The sequence below is a fragment of the Mugil cephalus genome, chromosome 9 (genome assembly GCF_022458985.1).
Source record: "Mugil cephalus isolate CIBA_MC_2020 chromosome 9, CIBA_Mcephalus_1.1, whole genome shotgun sequence".
Lineage (NCBI taxonomy): Eukaryota > Metazoa > Chordata > Actinopteri > Mugiliformes > Mugilidae > Mugil > Mugil cephalus.
This window is the reverse complement of record NC_061778.1, coordinates 6,610,236-6,624,837: the sequence shown is the minus strand read 5'-3', so window position 1 is coordinate 6,624,837 and position 14,602 is coordinate 6,610,236. Positions and strand designations below refer to the sequence as shown.

At 40.4% G+C, this 14,602-nt stretch overlaps 2 protein-coding genes across 4 annotated transcripts in view; one reads left to right on the top strand and one right to left on the bottom strand.

The window, feature by feature from the left end:
- nbeab (neurobeachin b) overlaps window positions 1-14,602 on the top strand; it is a 181,403-nt gene that overhangs the window by 121,642 nt on the left and 45,159 nt on the right. For all 3 annotated transcript variants that reach the window (XM_047595184.1, XM_047595183.1, XM_047595182.1), the window contains exons 38-39: window positions 1,883-2,029; window positions 6,867-7,003. In XM_047595184.1, coding sequence (XP_047451140.1) covers window positions 1,883-2,029; window positions 6,867-7,003 — 284 coding nt within the window. The remainder of the gene's footprint in view (window positions 1-1,882; window positions 2,030-6,866; window positions 7,004-14,602) is intronic.
- Window positions 7,646-10,094, bottom strand: mab21l1 (mab-21-like 1). The gene has a single exon (XM_047595187.1). It carries the CDS (start codon window positions 9,624-9,626, stop codon window positions 8,547-8,549), a length of 1,080 nt encoding a protein of 359 aa, XP_047451143.1. The 5' UTR covers window positions 9,627-10,094; the 3' UTR covers window positions 7,646-8,546.

Here is a 14,602-nt window from a genome sequence, read left to right as displayed (position 1 = left end):
TGTTGGGGTTTTTTTTTTTCTGTGAGGATTAAATTGCATTGTGGGAAAAGCTGAGTTGAGTCCTCCTCTACCTTGCATCGTTGCCCCCCTGCAGCAGTTGATGCTGGTCATTAGTGTGTAGAAATCAGTGTAGTTTATTTGGTCTACTCAGCCCTGTCCAGACTTGCCAATCAGAGAATCAGCCCTGTCCACTGAGTTTTTTCCTCATTTACTTGGAGCGTAATGATGGTTTACAGAATTAGAGTTTTAAGTTTCACTCGCTCTGCTTTGATTTCTGACCGCTGGCTGGCTCTTGGCTTTAACATTACACAGAATTCATTTCCGAAACGTTCAGACTTCTTCCCTCTGTCTGATGAAAGCGCTCCAGATATGAGACAGAGCAGGAAGCAGACTTTTTTCTCAGTAGCAGTGTTGACAACAGTCAAATGTGACCTCTTCAAGACAAGGTACATGCTCCTCAAGGGAGGGAAAGGCGAATTAAGAACTGTGCTGAGAGGAAGCATGTCAGACGGGTGTCAGCCACCTCCCCGCTTCTTGATATGTGTTCTTCCTCTCGCGCACGCAAATTTCTCCTCTGGTTATTCCCTACATTGGACCTCAGAAAGACAAATTCACATGAACGTTGCGTGTGTGGCAGGCACATGCTGGAGATGGGCTGCTTTAAGCTGATAAATGTGCAGCGAGCGCTCTTTGTTTCTCCTGGATGTATGAGCACATCGTTTTCAATGAGCGTGCCTCCACTATAGCCATATGATGAAGCCCCTGCGTAAGCAGCCTCCTAATTGTGCTGTCTGTTCAGTCTCACTCTTGTCAAGCCTCCAAAAGCAGAAAATGATATCTCTAATCTACTACGAGCTCGAGATGTATCACCCGACTCAGCTGTTGGTCTTTTAAGACACCGACGATGTTTCATCGTTGACCTTGTCTGAAAATAAAAGCGCGAAACACCTCTGATGTTCAACCACTCGAAATGTATTCACTGAACGAATGTGTACTCTGACATTCTTTCATATGCTGTGGAGTGTGTGTGTGTCTCAGGTTCATGCTGCACATCGTTTTGTTATTCATGCTGAGATTCTCTGTGTTTTTTTTTTTATAGTGTAAAGAGCAGTTTAAAAAAAATCTTTTGCATCTACATAAACATTTCTATATTTTCACGATGTCTAATTAGTGTGTAAAAGGATTTGTATCACGCATGCAGGAGTAATGATTATCAACTGGTGTGGGTGTGGGTGTTTTTCTCCCTTCAATGTTTTTGCATTTTCTTCTTCTTCATCTACATTTTCTTCTTCTCTGAAACATGCCATATATATATATATATATATATATAATTTTATTTTTTTTATTCATGTTGCCACGGTCGGCGAGTGTAACAGCTTAACATTTCCTGTGCTTTATTCCAACCAGAGAGATGGGATGATATACTAGTATACTGGTGGATTTTGCCAAAGAACAGACCAACAAAAATATTTTCGCAAATTCTACTTAATAGTTGATATATTTTGTTTGTCTTATTTTATTCACTAATGTATTGAGGTCTGTGTTTTTCAACCATACATTTTTCACACACACACACACACAAAAAAAATGCATTCACGTAAATGACCCATACAGTTAGATAAACTGCTGGAGATATTCCCCAGATTTGAAGTCTTAAAACTTAACAAGAATAAAATTAATAGAAATTAAAATGAATCCCTGCCTGAAAAAACAGTGTGATTACAGTATTTTATATTGAACGGTATTAAATAAAAAAAGTTTGCTCCTAGAACGTTGCCATGTAATTTATCCCATTCATGCCTGGTTATTTATACCAGCCTGAGCTTTAGGGGAAAAAATTACAACATTTAGTTTTTTTTTCTTCCTCTGTTTGTCTTTCCAGGCTCGGAGGAAGCCGAGGTGGTCAAGTCCAAGATGGTCTTCCGCAGCCCGACTGTGGCCGGCCAGAACGTTGAGACAGAGCTGGTGCTGGATGGGGACGACGATGCCGGCAGCCTGCTGCAGGAGAAGGAAATGGACAACCTGGGTGGTAAGTCAGCGCAGCAGTACTTCTATTAACCTCGCCTCTGCATGCACCACCGCTTGCCTTTTAGCCGGCCTCATCGAAGTGGCTGGCATGGGCGGTGTGCATGATTCATACGTGTGCATCGAGGAGAGCGTTTGGGTCGGCGCGTAGAAGCTTTTAATCGTGTTTGTCTGACGCAGGTTTAGATTCGTATAATCTAATCTGGGCTTGTGCCGTCTATCTTAAATGAAGATCTAGAGTCTAAGACGTGATCCGGACCGCTGCGCTTAAGTTTGACAGCAACACACTGTTTTGATCTGATAATTATACTCCTCTGTTTTATTTTCAGTGTCTTTAGCTCGGTTCCTTCCTCGAGTGTTTATCCCCAGAGGCAAGTCTTCCAAAGTTAAACTAACACCGGAAAGATGATCAGTCCAGATGTGTCATGATTCAAATTTACAATCAAGAGAGCAATCAGTAATTCAAGTTGATGTGAACCTCTTCTAACTTTACAGTAGCCTCATTTAACCTGTAATTCAACCTCAGTATTGGACGACACAATTTAGCAACTATATAATTTATTACACAACAATAAAGCCTGAATAAAGTGTAATTTATTGTAATCTAATACAATCTTAGATGGTACTGATTTACCACTAAAAATTAAAATCTTTGCACACATGTATTTCCTCTAATGTTGCATAATCAGCATCATTTATAGATCACTATAAATTATTATAATTATTATAAATCTGTGTGCATTTCATTTTCCTCTAAATAAATCCTGTATGTATAGTAATCACCTTCTCTCATTTCAATTAAAATCCTCTGTTTTGTTTTAGCCGAACCCTAAAGCACATTGCCAAAAAGGCTGCAGCTTTAACGCAACTTTAATAATTTGACACAGTTCAGTCAATATTGCAGCTATTACTGCTCCAACATCACGTCATTTAATCATCACCCTCTCGTGTTGGAGCTAAATTATCGAGCCAACCTTGAGCTGCTTTTCAAGTAGCTGTCGTGGCTTTAAAAGGTAAGTTATCCAGAACTTACTTGAGTTCAGAGCGCGCGTCAAAAATGCTGCATTTGTCAGGAAAGCTTTTGTTTATAAAAAAATAAAAAGTCATATTTATCACTTGAAGCCTTTGCCAACTCCAAATATGTTTCCTTCAGCCCAGTGAGAGCGAAAACGAAGCCGCAAAGAGGTGGAAGTGTGAATTCTTCCACTAGTCGTGAGAACCTTTGTTCATTGTTATCAGTAGTTTTCAGTGGATGCTGTTTTGGCTCCGTCACATCACGTGGCACTCCCTACTTCAATCTCATTTACATGTACACTCGTTTTGCAGTTCATTAGGTACATCCTAATAAAACATAAGGGCACTAAAACCTGCTTCATGGCCGTTATCAAGTTTATGTTCAACTGTATGTTTATTTTAGAGGATGTAGTTTGTGGTTCTGTTAAACTGTGTTGTATTAATCTCTTTGTTATTCTGTCTAAAACACGGTTGAATCAACAGCGACTAAGTACATTAGAATTAATGTATTTTCAAATATGTACCTAATGAAATGGCAAGTGTGTGTGTAGCTCACAGACCGGATTCTTCTCAAAACCAAAAAAACAAAAATAAGAAAATGTGTTCTCATTACGTAATTGAGTGTAACAGATTTTCTTTGACTAGTTGAATTATTCACAGTCCAAAATTACATTTGGTGCTTTTAACTGGGTTTAACTGAATTGTCACATGTTTGATTGCATAATCTGTCCAGTTCCTGCTGCCAAAATGAGTTAAATTCCTCTAAACCTGCAGGCAACGGGAATGCATGACAGTTAACAAATATTACCGCATGTACGTAACGGATTCCTCGGTACCAAATGTGTGAGAAATTGTACACAAATGTAGACAGCCAGGCACGTAATTAAACACTGCATGTCCATACATTATCGTGGCTCATATGTGAAGCTCGGTCTGAAGCGGGGCAGTGCTGAGCAGCGAAATCCCCTCTAAGATCCCACAGATGAATCTCAGAGGAGGAGACTAACCCCTCCTTTTTGTCCCAGGGCCAGCAGGCACAGCAAACACTCCATGTCCGTCAGACGAACGCTGCACTGGCCAATCTAAAGAGCAACGCTAAAACACAATCAGCACGTTTTCTCCTGAGAGACCCACTAATGACTCACAACTGCAGTGCTGAGATTGAATATATTTGATGCATTTATGGCGTGTGAGTTGAAATTATGAACCGAACTTTGATTATTGTGACTTTAAAGAATAAGTGGTGCGATTTATTGTTTTATTATTTATTTATTTTTTTTATGTTGAATCAAAGTTCACGTTTTTACCAGTAGGGGAGCTCCATTCAGTTAATGTTTTTACCAGGATGCACCGTCTGCGTTTGTCCTGTATCTAATCCCAGGCATGAACAGCCTTAATGAGAGATCTGGGACTCGATCCTTGTCAACAACACTGCTCCTCCTGCCAGTCGCTGGGTCAGTGTCTGCCGCTGCCGCTGCCAAAGGGGCGGCGCCTGCACTCACAGGCTTGTGGTTTGCTGAACCTATGATTAGCTTTGCTCCCCCACAAACACTGGAAATGCTGTCTGGCATTAAACGATCCTTTCCGTGTGCACACATTGTAACCGAAGCCGGGTAAAATAGAAATGCATGCGAGAGGACTGAGAAGAGGAGTCTGATCTCCACTGGGCATTTCTTAAAGCGAAGGAGGAGCCTGTTTTACTGGCATTAGTGTATTCCCAAGTGTGGTTACGCCGCCACAACCATTTTTGCTTTGCCTTAATTTAGCCTTTCTGTATCCATTTTAAGTCCCATTCAGAGTCCTTATCCCTTGAGTGGTGACATGTTTATAAAAGAGTAAAAACCAACACAAGGTTTCTGAATGTGCAATCTCAGAAGAAGTGAGAGGAAGACAAGAGCTCTTATTCTGCTTCTTGGTTTCTCCCCCATGTTTTTTTTTCTCCTCTTCAAAAGTCTACAAATCTTTTCTTAATAAAAGCACACATGTCTGCATATATGCATATTTCTGTGTAAATGATGCACGTAACCCACTTCCACTCGTATTTATTCCTTAAGGTAAAATATAAAAGGCTCTAATCAAACACTGCAGTCCAGTAGATGGATTGTGGGTAATAATATCTCCTCTGCAGCTCTCCCAAACTCCCACCTCAATGAAATGAGACTTTTCGTCACTTCATTAAATCGGCCCGTCGTTTTTGGAAATATTGGCATTAAAGGGAGGAGGCAACAGGCCCCAGCTTCCTGAGCTTTATCCCGTACACACCACTCACCCTGTGTAACTTGCTCTTAATTTCATTATTCTCCTGTAAACATTTTAATGCCATATAGCCTAATTATGGAAGGAGGAGAATCCCTCAGGGGATTACTGCCTAATCCTCTTCCTGTCCATGAGCAATGGATGCTTAATGCTTCTGGCCATAGTGTCTTTCTCCCTGTGTGAGGGGCCAAACACAATGCTTCAACTGGAAGAGTGTTATTTTCAGTAAGAGGTGGTTTAGTTTATAATTTAGATACTTTTATTGCAGCAATAAAAAGGTCAACCTTAATAAAACTAGTAGAATTATAATTTTGACTGTTATCATTTTGCATTAATATTGTAGCTGCTGTTGAGTTGTTGTTATTTATTTATTTATTTTATTTTATTTATTTTTTTATGCTGTTTTCACTAACCGCTATCAGACATGCAGAAACGCATGCTGAGGCAACTGGTTACTTATACGGAGCTTGTAAGCAACGTGTATCGTCTGCGCAGATAGCATCAGCAGATAGGATCACCGTTAATGGAGCCCAGCAACGCTGAGGAGAGAGAAAAGAAAGGGGAGAAAAAAAAACAGAGAGGGCGGTTTAACTGTGCAGCCTGCAAGAGCGATGAAGGGGCGCTCTGGGAGTTGAGACCGAAATCCACTTGTATTCCTGTAACACTATCGGCCATAATTGGCTGAGGAACGCTGATTAAGATTGATGAGACATTAAAGTGGCTCTTTGGAGTTTAAGGGATCGATAAATATCCCGATTTCCAGAGCTTTTCGTTTGGGAGCAGACAAATCACTGTAACGGTGCTCCACAGCGACACTGATCTGAGAACATGGAGGATGAAGGAGGAGGAGGAGGAGGAGGAGGAGGGAGGAGACTGGAATAAAGATGTGATCACTATCAGCTGACCAGGGTCACAAACCCACCTTAACGTCCAGGACAATTATTGGCACTTGAAAACAAGCTTCATTACTATTAGTATACGTTTGATTATTTTCGAATCATCCCTCTATTCAAGTGTCATTTTTGCGAATAATAAATGTTGCAAATGAATGTGTTAGAAATATTTAGCAAACATAACATAATATTAGCATGATATGTAAATGGGAATATATTCTAAATTATTAAACGCCATGGAAACCTTTAATTTTTTTAAATAATGCATGATTTGTTTCTGATGAGCGTATCGCTCATTTACGAATAGGCACAGTGTTTGGATTACCTCGATGGATCCATTATATTTTGCGCTCATGGATTTGTACAGCAACAAACAACAACAAAAACTATTGAAACACATTTGTTTTATGCCGCGGCGAAGACTAAAAATAAATAGTTTGACGCAGTTATCGGTGTGCGAAATTTTTCTGAATGAACCCTAACCACAGTGTGGATAAGCACGAAGTATATATCTTGGCACAAACAAGGCCGCGGACGTGATAATATTCCCTCCAGTTGCAATGATCAGTTTTGCAGAAATAACCTCACCCCGCGTTATTTAACACAATCCACTGTGTTTTCTTTTTACTTTTTTCCCCCACTACGTTGCTGATTCGCCATGTGGATACGCTCTTGCAGGCCCAGTGGTCCTGAGCAGCCCGGCTCAGCTCGTTGCCCCTGTCCTGGTGGCCCGGGGGACTCTGTCTATCACCACCACTGAAATCTACTTTGAGGTGGACGAGGATGACCCTGCCTTCAAAAGGGTCGACCCAAAGGTAAGTAACCTGCAAGCAAGTGTGTAGCTCAGGTTTAAAGGCGCGCAGGTAGCTATGTTTACGACACGTCTCACAGTTGTGTTTGTCTTCCCACTCCACAATGAAACTATATATGGGCTGGTTTTCTAGTAGTATTGACAACGAAAAGGTGTCAGTGGCACATGTTTTCGGAGTCCTTTCTATATTTTATTTTATTTATTTATTTTACAATTACAGTTTATTTCAGGAAGTTTGTGTACACAAATGTTTTCCTCCAAATCCTATTTTCTGTGGGTCAATTATCATGCGTAAAAAACCTCAAGCGCTTCCTTCTGAGGCCTGCTCTACCTGGAGGTTCAGCCATTAAACATGGGAATCCACCAAATTACCCCCAAGTTAATTGATAATCCAACAAATAGCGCGACGTTGTTGCAACTGGAATTGTGGTTTTGTGAAATAATAAAAAATAACGATAGTAAAACAAATAAAAGCTCTACAGCTCTGCAGGTTTGCAGCTGCGCTTAGAATAAAATATGGTATTTCTGTATTTTCATTTCCAAGGCGTCAAATGTAAAAATCCAAAATTAAATGTTCCACTATATTATGAATGCATGGCGTTAGACCTACTTGTACACATTTAATAAAACCATAATGGGACACAAATATAAAACAGCTCGTTTTATTAGCTCTTTAAATTAGATCAAAGACAGAAATAAAAAATCAGATCACAGATGTTATAATCCAGTGTATTTCAAGTGCATTTTTTTCCCAATTAAAACTGTAATATAATATATATATATACTATATATATGTTATCATTTTCTTTTCTTTTTTTATCATGTAGGCCTAAGCATGGTAGAGAAAAACAACTCAAAAATGTTCCGAGTATTTTAAATAATAATTCAAGTAAATCGATGGAATGTTTTCAATGTAACAAATGTCGTATACGCCTATCATCAAAATGTAAACTTTAAAAAATTAGAAAATGTCCATTGAAACAGGTGAACCAGACTACCACTGATGCAAGTATAAATTAATAACGTTTCTACCGGATAAAGGAAAAAAAAAGTTCAGTTTTAAACAGGTGGATCCTATTTACGTGTCACAGAACAACATTCACAATTCCAGACCACTTGAATCACAATCTATGAATGTATTTACAGTAGAAAATGTACAGATGCGTGTGTGTGTTTTTTCTAGAGTTTGTCACGGGGCTTTATTTTAAAGCATTTAATTGTGGGATTTAGACAACCGTGTGGCGTAGGAGGGGGAGAAGAAGTCACAGTTGACGTGGCCTCTTCCATTAATTGTAGCCATTAATTTCATACTCCTCATTTTGACACCGCTAAAAGGTGCGAGGAGCGTTGTGGCAAACTAAACTGTTATAAAAAAAAAATCTTCTCAAAACAGGCTAGGCCAAAAGGTATTCAACACCAGAGGACAGTCACATTTCACAAGACTTTGTAGGTTTGTTGGCAATATTTTCTCTGTCCGTTTATGAGCTCGTTAGGCCTCTTTAACACATTTTTTTTTAAGACGAGGTGAACCAAATATATATTTTACCTCAGAGTTTCTCCAAGCTTTTGGGGTTGGTCAGTATTTCTCTTGCCAGTCGCCAAGTCTGTTTGGCTGCGTTCTCTAGAGCAGAGTGAGGTTTTCCTTGAAACAGGTCTAAATTGGGCAGGAAATAATGAGGGCACCTTCTGCACTGCAAACACGAAATAAGCTGCAATAGTATCCCGTTCAGGCGGTCTCCGAGACAGTTCTCGTCCCAGTCCGACTCCCTGGGATGCTTCTCGCACTCGTAGGAAACCAAAGTTTTCATGTGGTAGTTGTTCAGAGGTTGTCCGGGAAGCTCGAGGTGACGGTCTCGTAGCGCTTTGAGGACTGACAAGCATTTCTTCCTGCATCCACCGAGGAGCAGCCGGTTCTCGGCCTCGGCGAACTGCAAAACCCAGGCGTCGCTCTCTGCTGAGCTCTGCTTGCCGTTCAGGGAGTAGCACTCTTTGGATAAAAGATTGAAACCCTCCGCTTTGACTTCTGCTACTCTGTTAGGTCCCGGCCAGGGGATGTGAGGCAGAGGCCAGTGCGCTGCGCTTCGTGGCCAGATGCCAGTGCACTTGAAAGCCGGCGTGATTTGGACCACATATCTGTCTCTAATGCGCAGCTTCACTTCACTCGTGTCAGCGACCATTTTGACAACATCTCTGTAGCTGCATTTATCTACTGCCTGCGCCACCAGTGTCTGAAATCTCGACCGGATCTTGCGCGCCGAGAGGTAACCGGAGGCTGTGATGAATTCAACCCAGAGAGACATGCTTCTCTTGCGGCCGTCGCTGAGCTTGAGGACGGCGCAGCCCGGGAGGGAGCCGTCATCCACAAAGTTGAATACTCCCATCTGATTCAGATAGAGCACAACCTCGAACTCGGTGGGCGAAATGACCTCCAGTCCCTCGAAACGATTATCCATCTCGCTGAGAGAGCTGATGAAGCGCGGCTCCTGCACCTCGACCTCCTTCAGGACATCCGAAACCACCTTGCACACCTCTCGGATGGTCTTGGAGATAGCCGCCTTTCGAGACTGACATTTCTCGTTGTAGTATTTGTTGAGGTGATACACCAACTTTGCCTGGGCGGCTATCATATTAGGGCAGAGATCCGGGTTGTACACCGGAGTCTCGCAATAAGCCGAGGGATCCAACGCGGCTGTTTGTACGGGAGCCAATTTTAGAGAAGAAAGAAAGCTATCTAAAAAGAAAAAAAGTCTGGATTTAAAAAACTACCACTCAAAGCTGTGCTCAGAGCACATGCGTTATAATCATATCATAACATTCAAAGCTGTTGAGCCGTAAACTGCATTGAAGTGCTCGAAGCAAGTCCTCGAAATGACCAGGGTGGCGTGATTAAAAGTCCATTTCAGCCTCGCTCTGTAGCCGGTAAAATGATCACCGTGCTAGTTAGGAGTCCGCGTAATTGCGCAGAGTGGAGTGTGCCCTCCTGACGCAGGCGCCCGGTGTTGCTGTGTTTTACAACGGAGAGACACACACACACTCTTTATTATAGGGAGGAGTTGAAACCAAGATGTCCAATCGCTGTCCAATGCGTCACCGCAGTTTATCGAAAACAAATTCATCCCCGGGTGTTATATACAAGTAAAAAGTACAGGTACTAGTAGTATATCGAGGAGCGGAAGTACACCTACGCGTTTGAAGAGAAGAAAAAAAAAATCTCCACTTTTATTTTTTTTTTCTTGGACTTGGATCTTCAGCTTTTTAAGTCCGCTTTATTGAGTCATATGTGGAACAGTAGGTGGGTTTAGAGTTGTTTAGTGTTAATTTATCAGGACGATAAAACATAGAAATTAACTTTATTATTATTTATTTATTGCTGTAATTATCTAGTTGTTCCACATACGTTACATCAGGTAAATTAATATCGTAAATGGGCACTTTTTGCTTTGACTAAATCTGTTTCTCCCGCATATGTTTTGCACGGTTTGTTTTGAATGCATGTGTGAATAAAATAGCCTCCATGTAGTTTATTTCATTTTAAGTCTTACATGCATTTTTTTAACTATGTTCCCGAGACGCAGTGTTTATCTCTGATGGATTAAAACCGTCGTGGCGCGATAGAATTTGAATTATGATTTAATTCGACACGTTATCACGTCGGGGCTGTGAGTAGCAGGAGTTCATATTTCAACTTTAGATTTCGAGCGTGTGTTAACTGCGCGAAGTGAAGGCGTGATAGTGAAACAGTTTGTCTGCATTGTGTTCAATCAGCAACAGTCCATGTCAGTGTGTTTACGCCATTTAATTAGTTCATATTTTAACAACACAAAAAATATATACATGTAGTAGCTGTGACCTTCCTTTTTGTATTTATCTAAAATTAAAAGTGTATTATATTTTTTCTTAATCTATGTTGAATAGGTTTAATTTTTTTAGTGCCAAACGAAAGAAGCATATATGAGAGTTAATTTAATTTTAATTTAAAAATGTTTGGACCTTTGAAAATTATATTTCATTTTCAAAAATATTCCAAATTAATTATTTCTATAAAGAAGATAACACACACTGATACTCTGTAATGTATCATTGGCAATTATAATAACAGCAAGATAGTACCGCCAACATAAATATATATATATTATATATATACTGTATAATTTGGATGTTTTTGGAAGAAATGTGAATATTTAATAAAAACAATAAAGACAATTAAGACTGTCATGTATTTTATATTTCATAATTCAAAATAAATAATACCCTGCATCTGCATCTGCACCAAACCTCCTCTCTGGCTCTCCTCATTGCACTGGCACTCCATCTCACAAGGTACACTGCACGCTTTGAAGAGGACTTCAAAAAAGATGATGCTGCCCGGATCAGATAAGCAACACAAAGGCATTTACACTCGTCTGTGCTCTAGTCAGAGCTGCATACGACCAGACATTATGAGGGCAAACCGCTGCTCGTCAGCTCCGCCACTCTCCTTATACATGGATGCGGCTGAGCAGGAGGTGGCGTGTACGGGACTATAGGACCTTGATAGATAGGTGACTCCCATTATCATCACAGGCTGTCACGTACACACTGGCAGTAGCTGCTTGGCAGGGCCCCAATGATAATTTCCCACTGTTACCAGGCAGAAATTACACGTATGGAGTAGCATCAGTTTTTTTTTTTTTAATTATTATTATTATTATCTAATTGTGGAACACTATAAGAGATTAATAAGAAGGTTTATTTTAAAAATAAATAATACCATTCTGCTCCAGTATTCTGGTTCTTATCACGTTTAGGCCTGGTTAAATTTCACAACTTAACGTTTTTATTCTTATTGACATATTCTGGAGGATATGGAGGACATTATGGAAGGTTTTCATGTGGTGAGAGGTAGCTAAAAGCCTCTTCCATCTCAGGCTTTGATAGTCTTTTCTCTCACCCTCTCCCACTGTCTGGCCCAGCAGGTACTTGCATTTTATTGAAACCAGACTGGCCTCACTTTTCAGCTCCAAGTCAGATACCTCCGAATCCAGTTGCACCTCTCGCTCTTTCGCCGCTCCAGCCTTTGGCCGTCCCGTGCGTGATAGAAGGGGGGATTTTCATCGAGATTATCACCTCTTAATCTAAAGCATGTGGCTGCACAGATCTCACAGTAACTCAACCTGCTCTGCAGTCCCATGACTCCAGCAGTTGTCAGGTCTAGCCTAAGACAATCCAATCTTCTTACCCATATCTTTACCATGACAACATTGCAATCTTTGTTGCTTCATTCACCATCCCGCCAGGCTATTGGAGGCCCTCCAGTGTGATATATGGAGTTGTGATTCCTGCACAGGCCTATTTCTGACCCCACAATACGCATGCATGATTCTGTAAATCAATACAATGACTCCTACTTCCCCTAATTTTGCACGAGCATGTGACCCTGTTTTGAAGGCCTCTTTGTTTCCACAGCATGCCTCTGCACTTATTCATTTGTCCTCCTCCATTTTTCTTTTTCCTTTCTTCTGGCAAGACTGACGGCCCTGTTAACACGGACAGGCATCACTTCAGTGGTACTTGTGTGATGGCATAATTGCCCTTTGATTGTGCCGCCTGTGCTTTGAGTGACTTGAAGTCATATTCTTCAAACTTTAGCCGAAGTCATCAAATGTTTACTGTTATGTCGCTTTATTTGATGTTTTATCTTCGAGGCTTTATGCTGCATTTTAAATGTATTTAGTTCACACGTTATTATGTAAATGAGCAAAACTTAACTATTTTTTTGTTAACGGTACGTAGCATCATGCATAAAAAATAAATAAATAAATAGAACTTTCCGAGCGGGAAATGATGCTCTAAAATCTGAATGCTGATTGGCTCATTTGACCAACACAGTCCTCTGTAGCTCTGAGTTTAAATACAGTGTATAAACACAATTGTGCTGTAATATTTATTAATTTGTCTTTAAACTTCTTTTTTTTTTGTATTAACTCTAAATACTCTATGCCGTTATGGAAGTATGTTGGATTTTTAAGCTGGATCAGGACCTTCTAACTGGCATTATAATTACGGATGATACTTCATTATTTCAATAATCCTGTTACACAAGAACAAATAATCTCTGCCACATGCTTTTTCATTACATTTCTGAGGTTATTTAGTTTTTTTTTTTTTTTTTTTTGGACTTTCAAGTCACCCCCCCTCACACAAAGGGAATTTACCAGCTAGCTCCCAAGTTAATGTGCAGATTAGTCAATGTGGACTTAATAGGATGACATATGTCTGTATAAATCAGATTAAAAGCATCGACACTCGCTGAGATGTGACATCACCAGCTTTCAAACTGTGAGAAATAATATACTCATGGGATGACCGCTCACTTTGACACATTTTCAGTAATTTTGTTTGTCACAAAATGAAATTGTCATTGGGATTTTTTTTAAATAATGGAACATTATTATTCCACGCAATATGGCGTCTCCGTAGGTGGCCAGTTAATTTTTGGGCCTGGAGCCTCACTCTGGACCCCCTTTGGATTGTGTCCATTCATTTGTTTTTTGTTTTGTTTTTTTTCTCTAGTGTGTATTAGCAGCCTCATTTGGATAAGTCAGGAAGTTGGACCACATATTCACTGGCTCTGTTTCACTGCAAAAACATATCCACACCACACCAGTGTCCAAAAGTGTTGGCTTCGATGAAGAGATTTTTATTTTTAAAAAAGAGAGGTGAGGAGCAGTGTAAATTATGAAACTTAATTGATTGTCTCGGCTTCATTTGGCCCCATCACCCCTCCCCTTTGCAATATGGTACGCTTGTCAGCCCTGGTGATAAATTACATGCATGTATTTGCATGAATTTAGCGTGAATACGATGTTGTTTGGTTTGCTAAAGTAACAGTCTGGAAAATATCTGGTTTGCGTTACAAAAAAATGACAATACGGGCGTCGTAGAGTTCAGTGCATTTTATTTTCCTGCACCAGTTATGCAGCTGGCACGGTGGAAAAGTGCTGCTCCTTTTTGTTGATTTCTCTAAGCTGCATTGGTTTAAATTTTCTCAAAGTATTCGCAAGTTAATATTTTTATTTCTTGTCTTTTGTTTTATTTATAGCTTTATTATTATTAATTCTTTCAACCTTGTTCATCCTGAAAGACGACCGTTCAGCAACAGCAGTGCGATTAATCTTAATGTCTGCAAGATGCCGACCATCCAAAGGTGGGCGCTGTAATCATCTGCCCGCTGACCCCATGATGCTCATACACAGCCCTCTCTGCAGCCCTTGTGTCTGATAAGTATTTTCAAAATTAACTCTCTCCCACATGTCATGTGGTCTGGATGTAGGAGTTCACCGGAGCGCAAAACAACGGAAATTGAAGAATGGAGGGCACATTCTAGGTTTGGGGCTGTTTGGTAATCAAATGCTGTGTTGAAATTAGGTGAAGTTGCCTAAATAAGGGATGAAGGGTTCATAATTGCCAGTCTTGGAGATCTGAAGTGCCGGGTGCCAACTGTCAGAGCAGGGCTAATGATGACAAATGTCTCTCTATGCAGATTGCTGCAGCAGCACGAGTGTGCAGCTGAGAAGGAACAAGAAAAGAAAAATGCAGAGGGCCTAACTAGAGAAAGCTTGTG

Excerpts from the sequence above, each read along its gene's own strand:
- mab21l1 (XM_047595187.1), bottom strand. The coding sequence starts at position 9,626 with ATGATAGCCGCCCAGGCAAAGTTGGTGTATCACCTCAACAAATACTAC.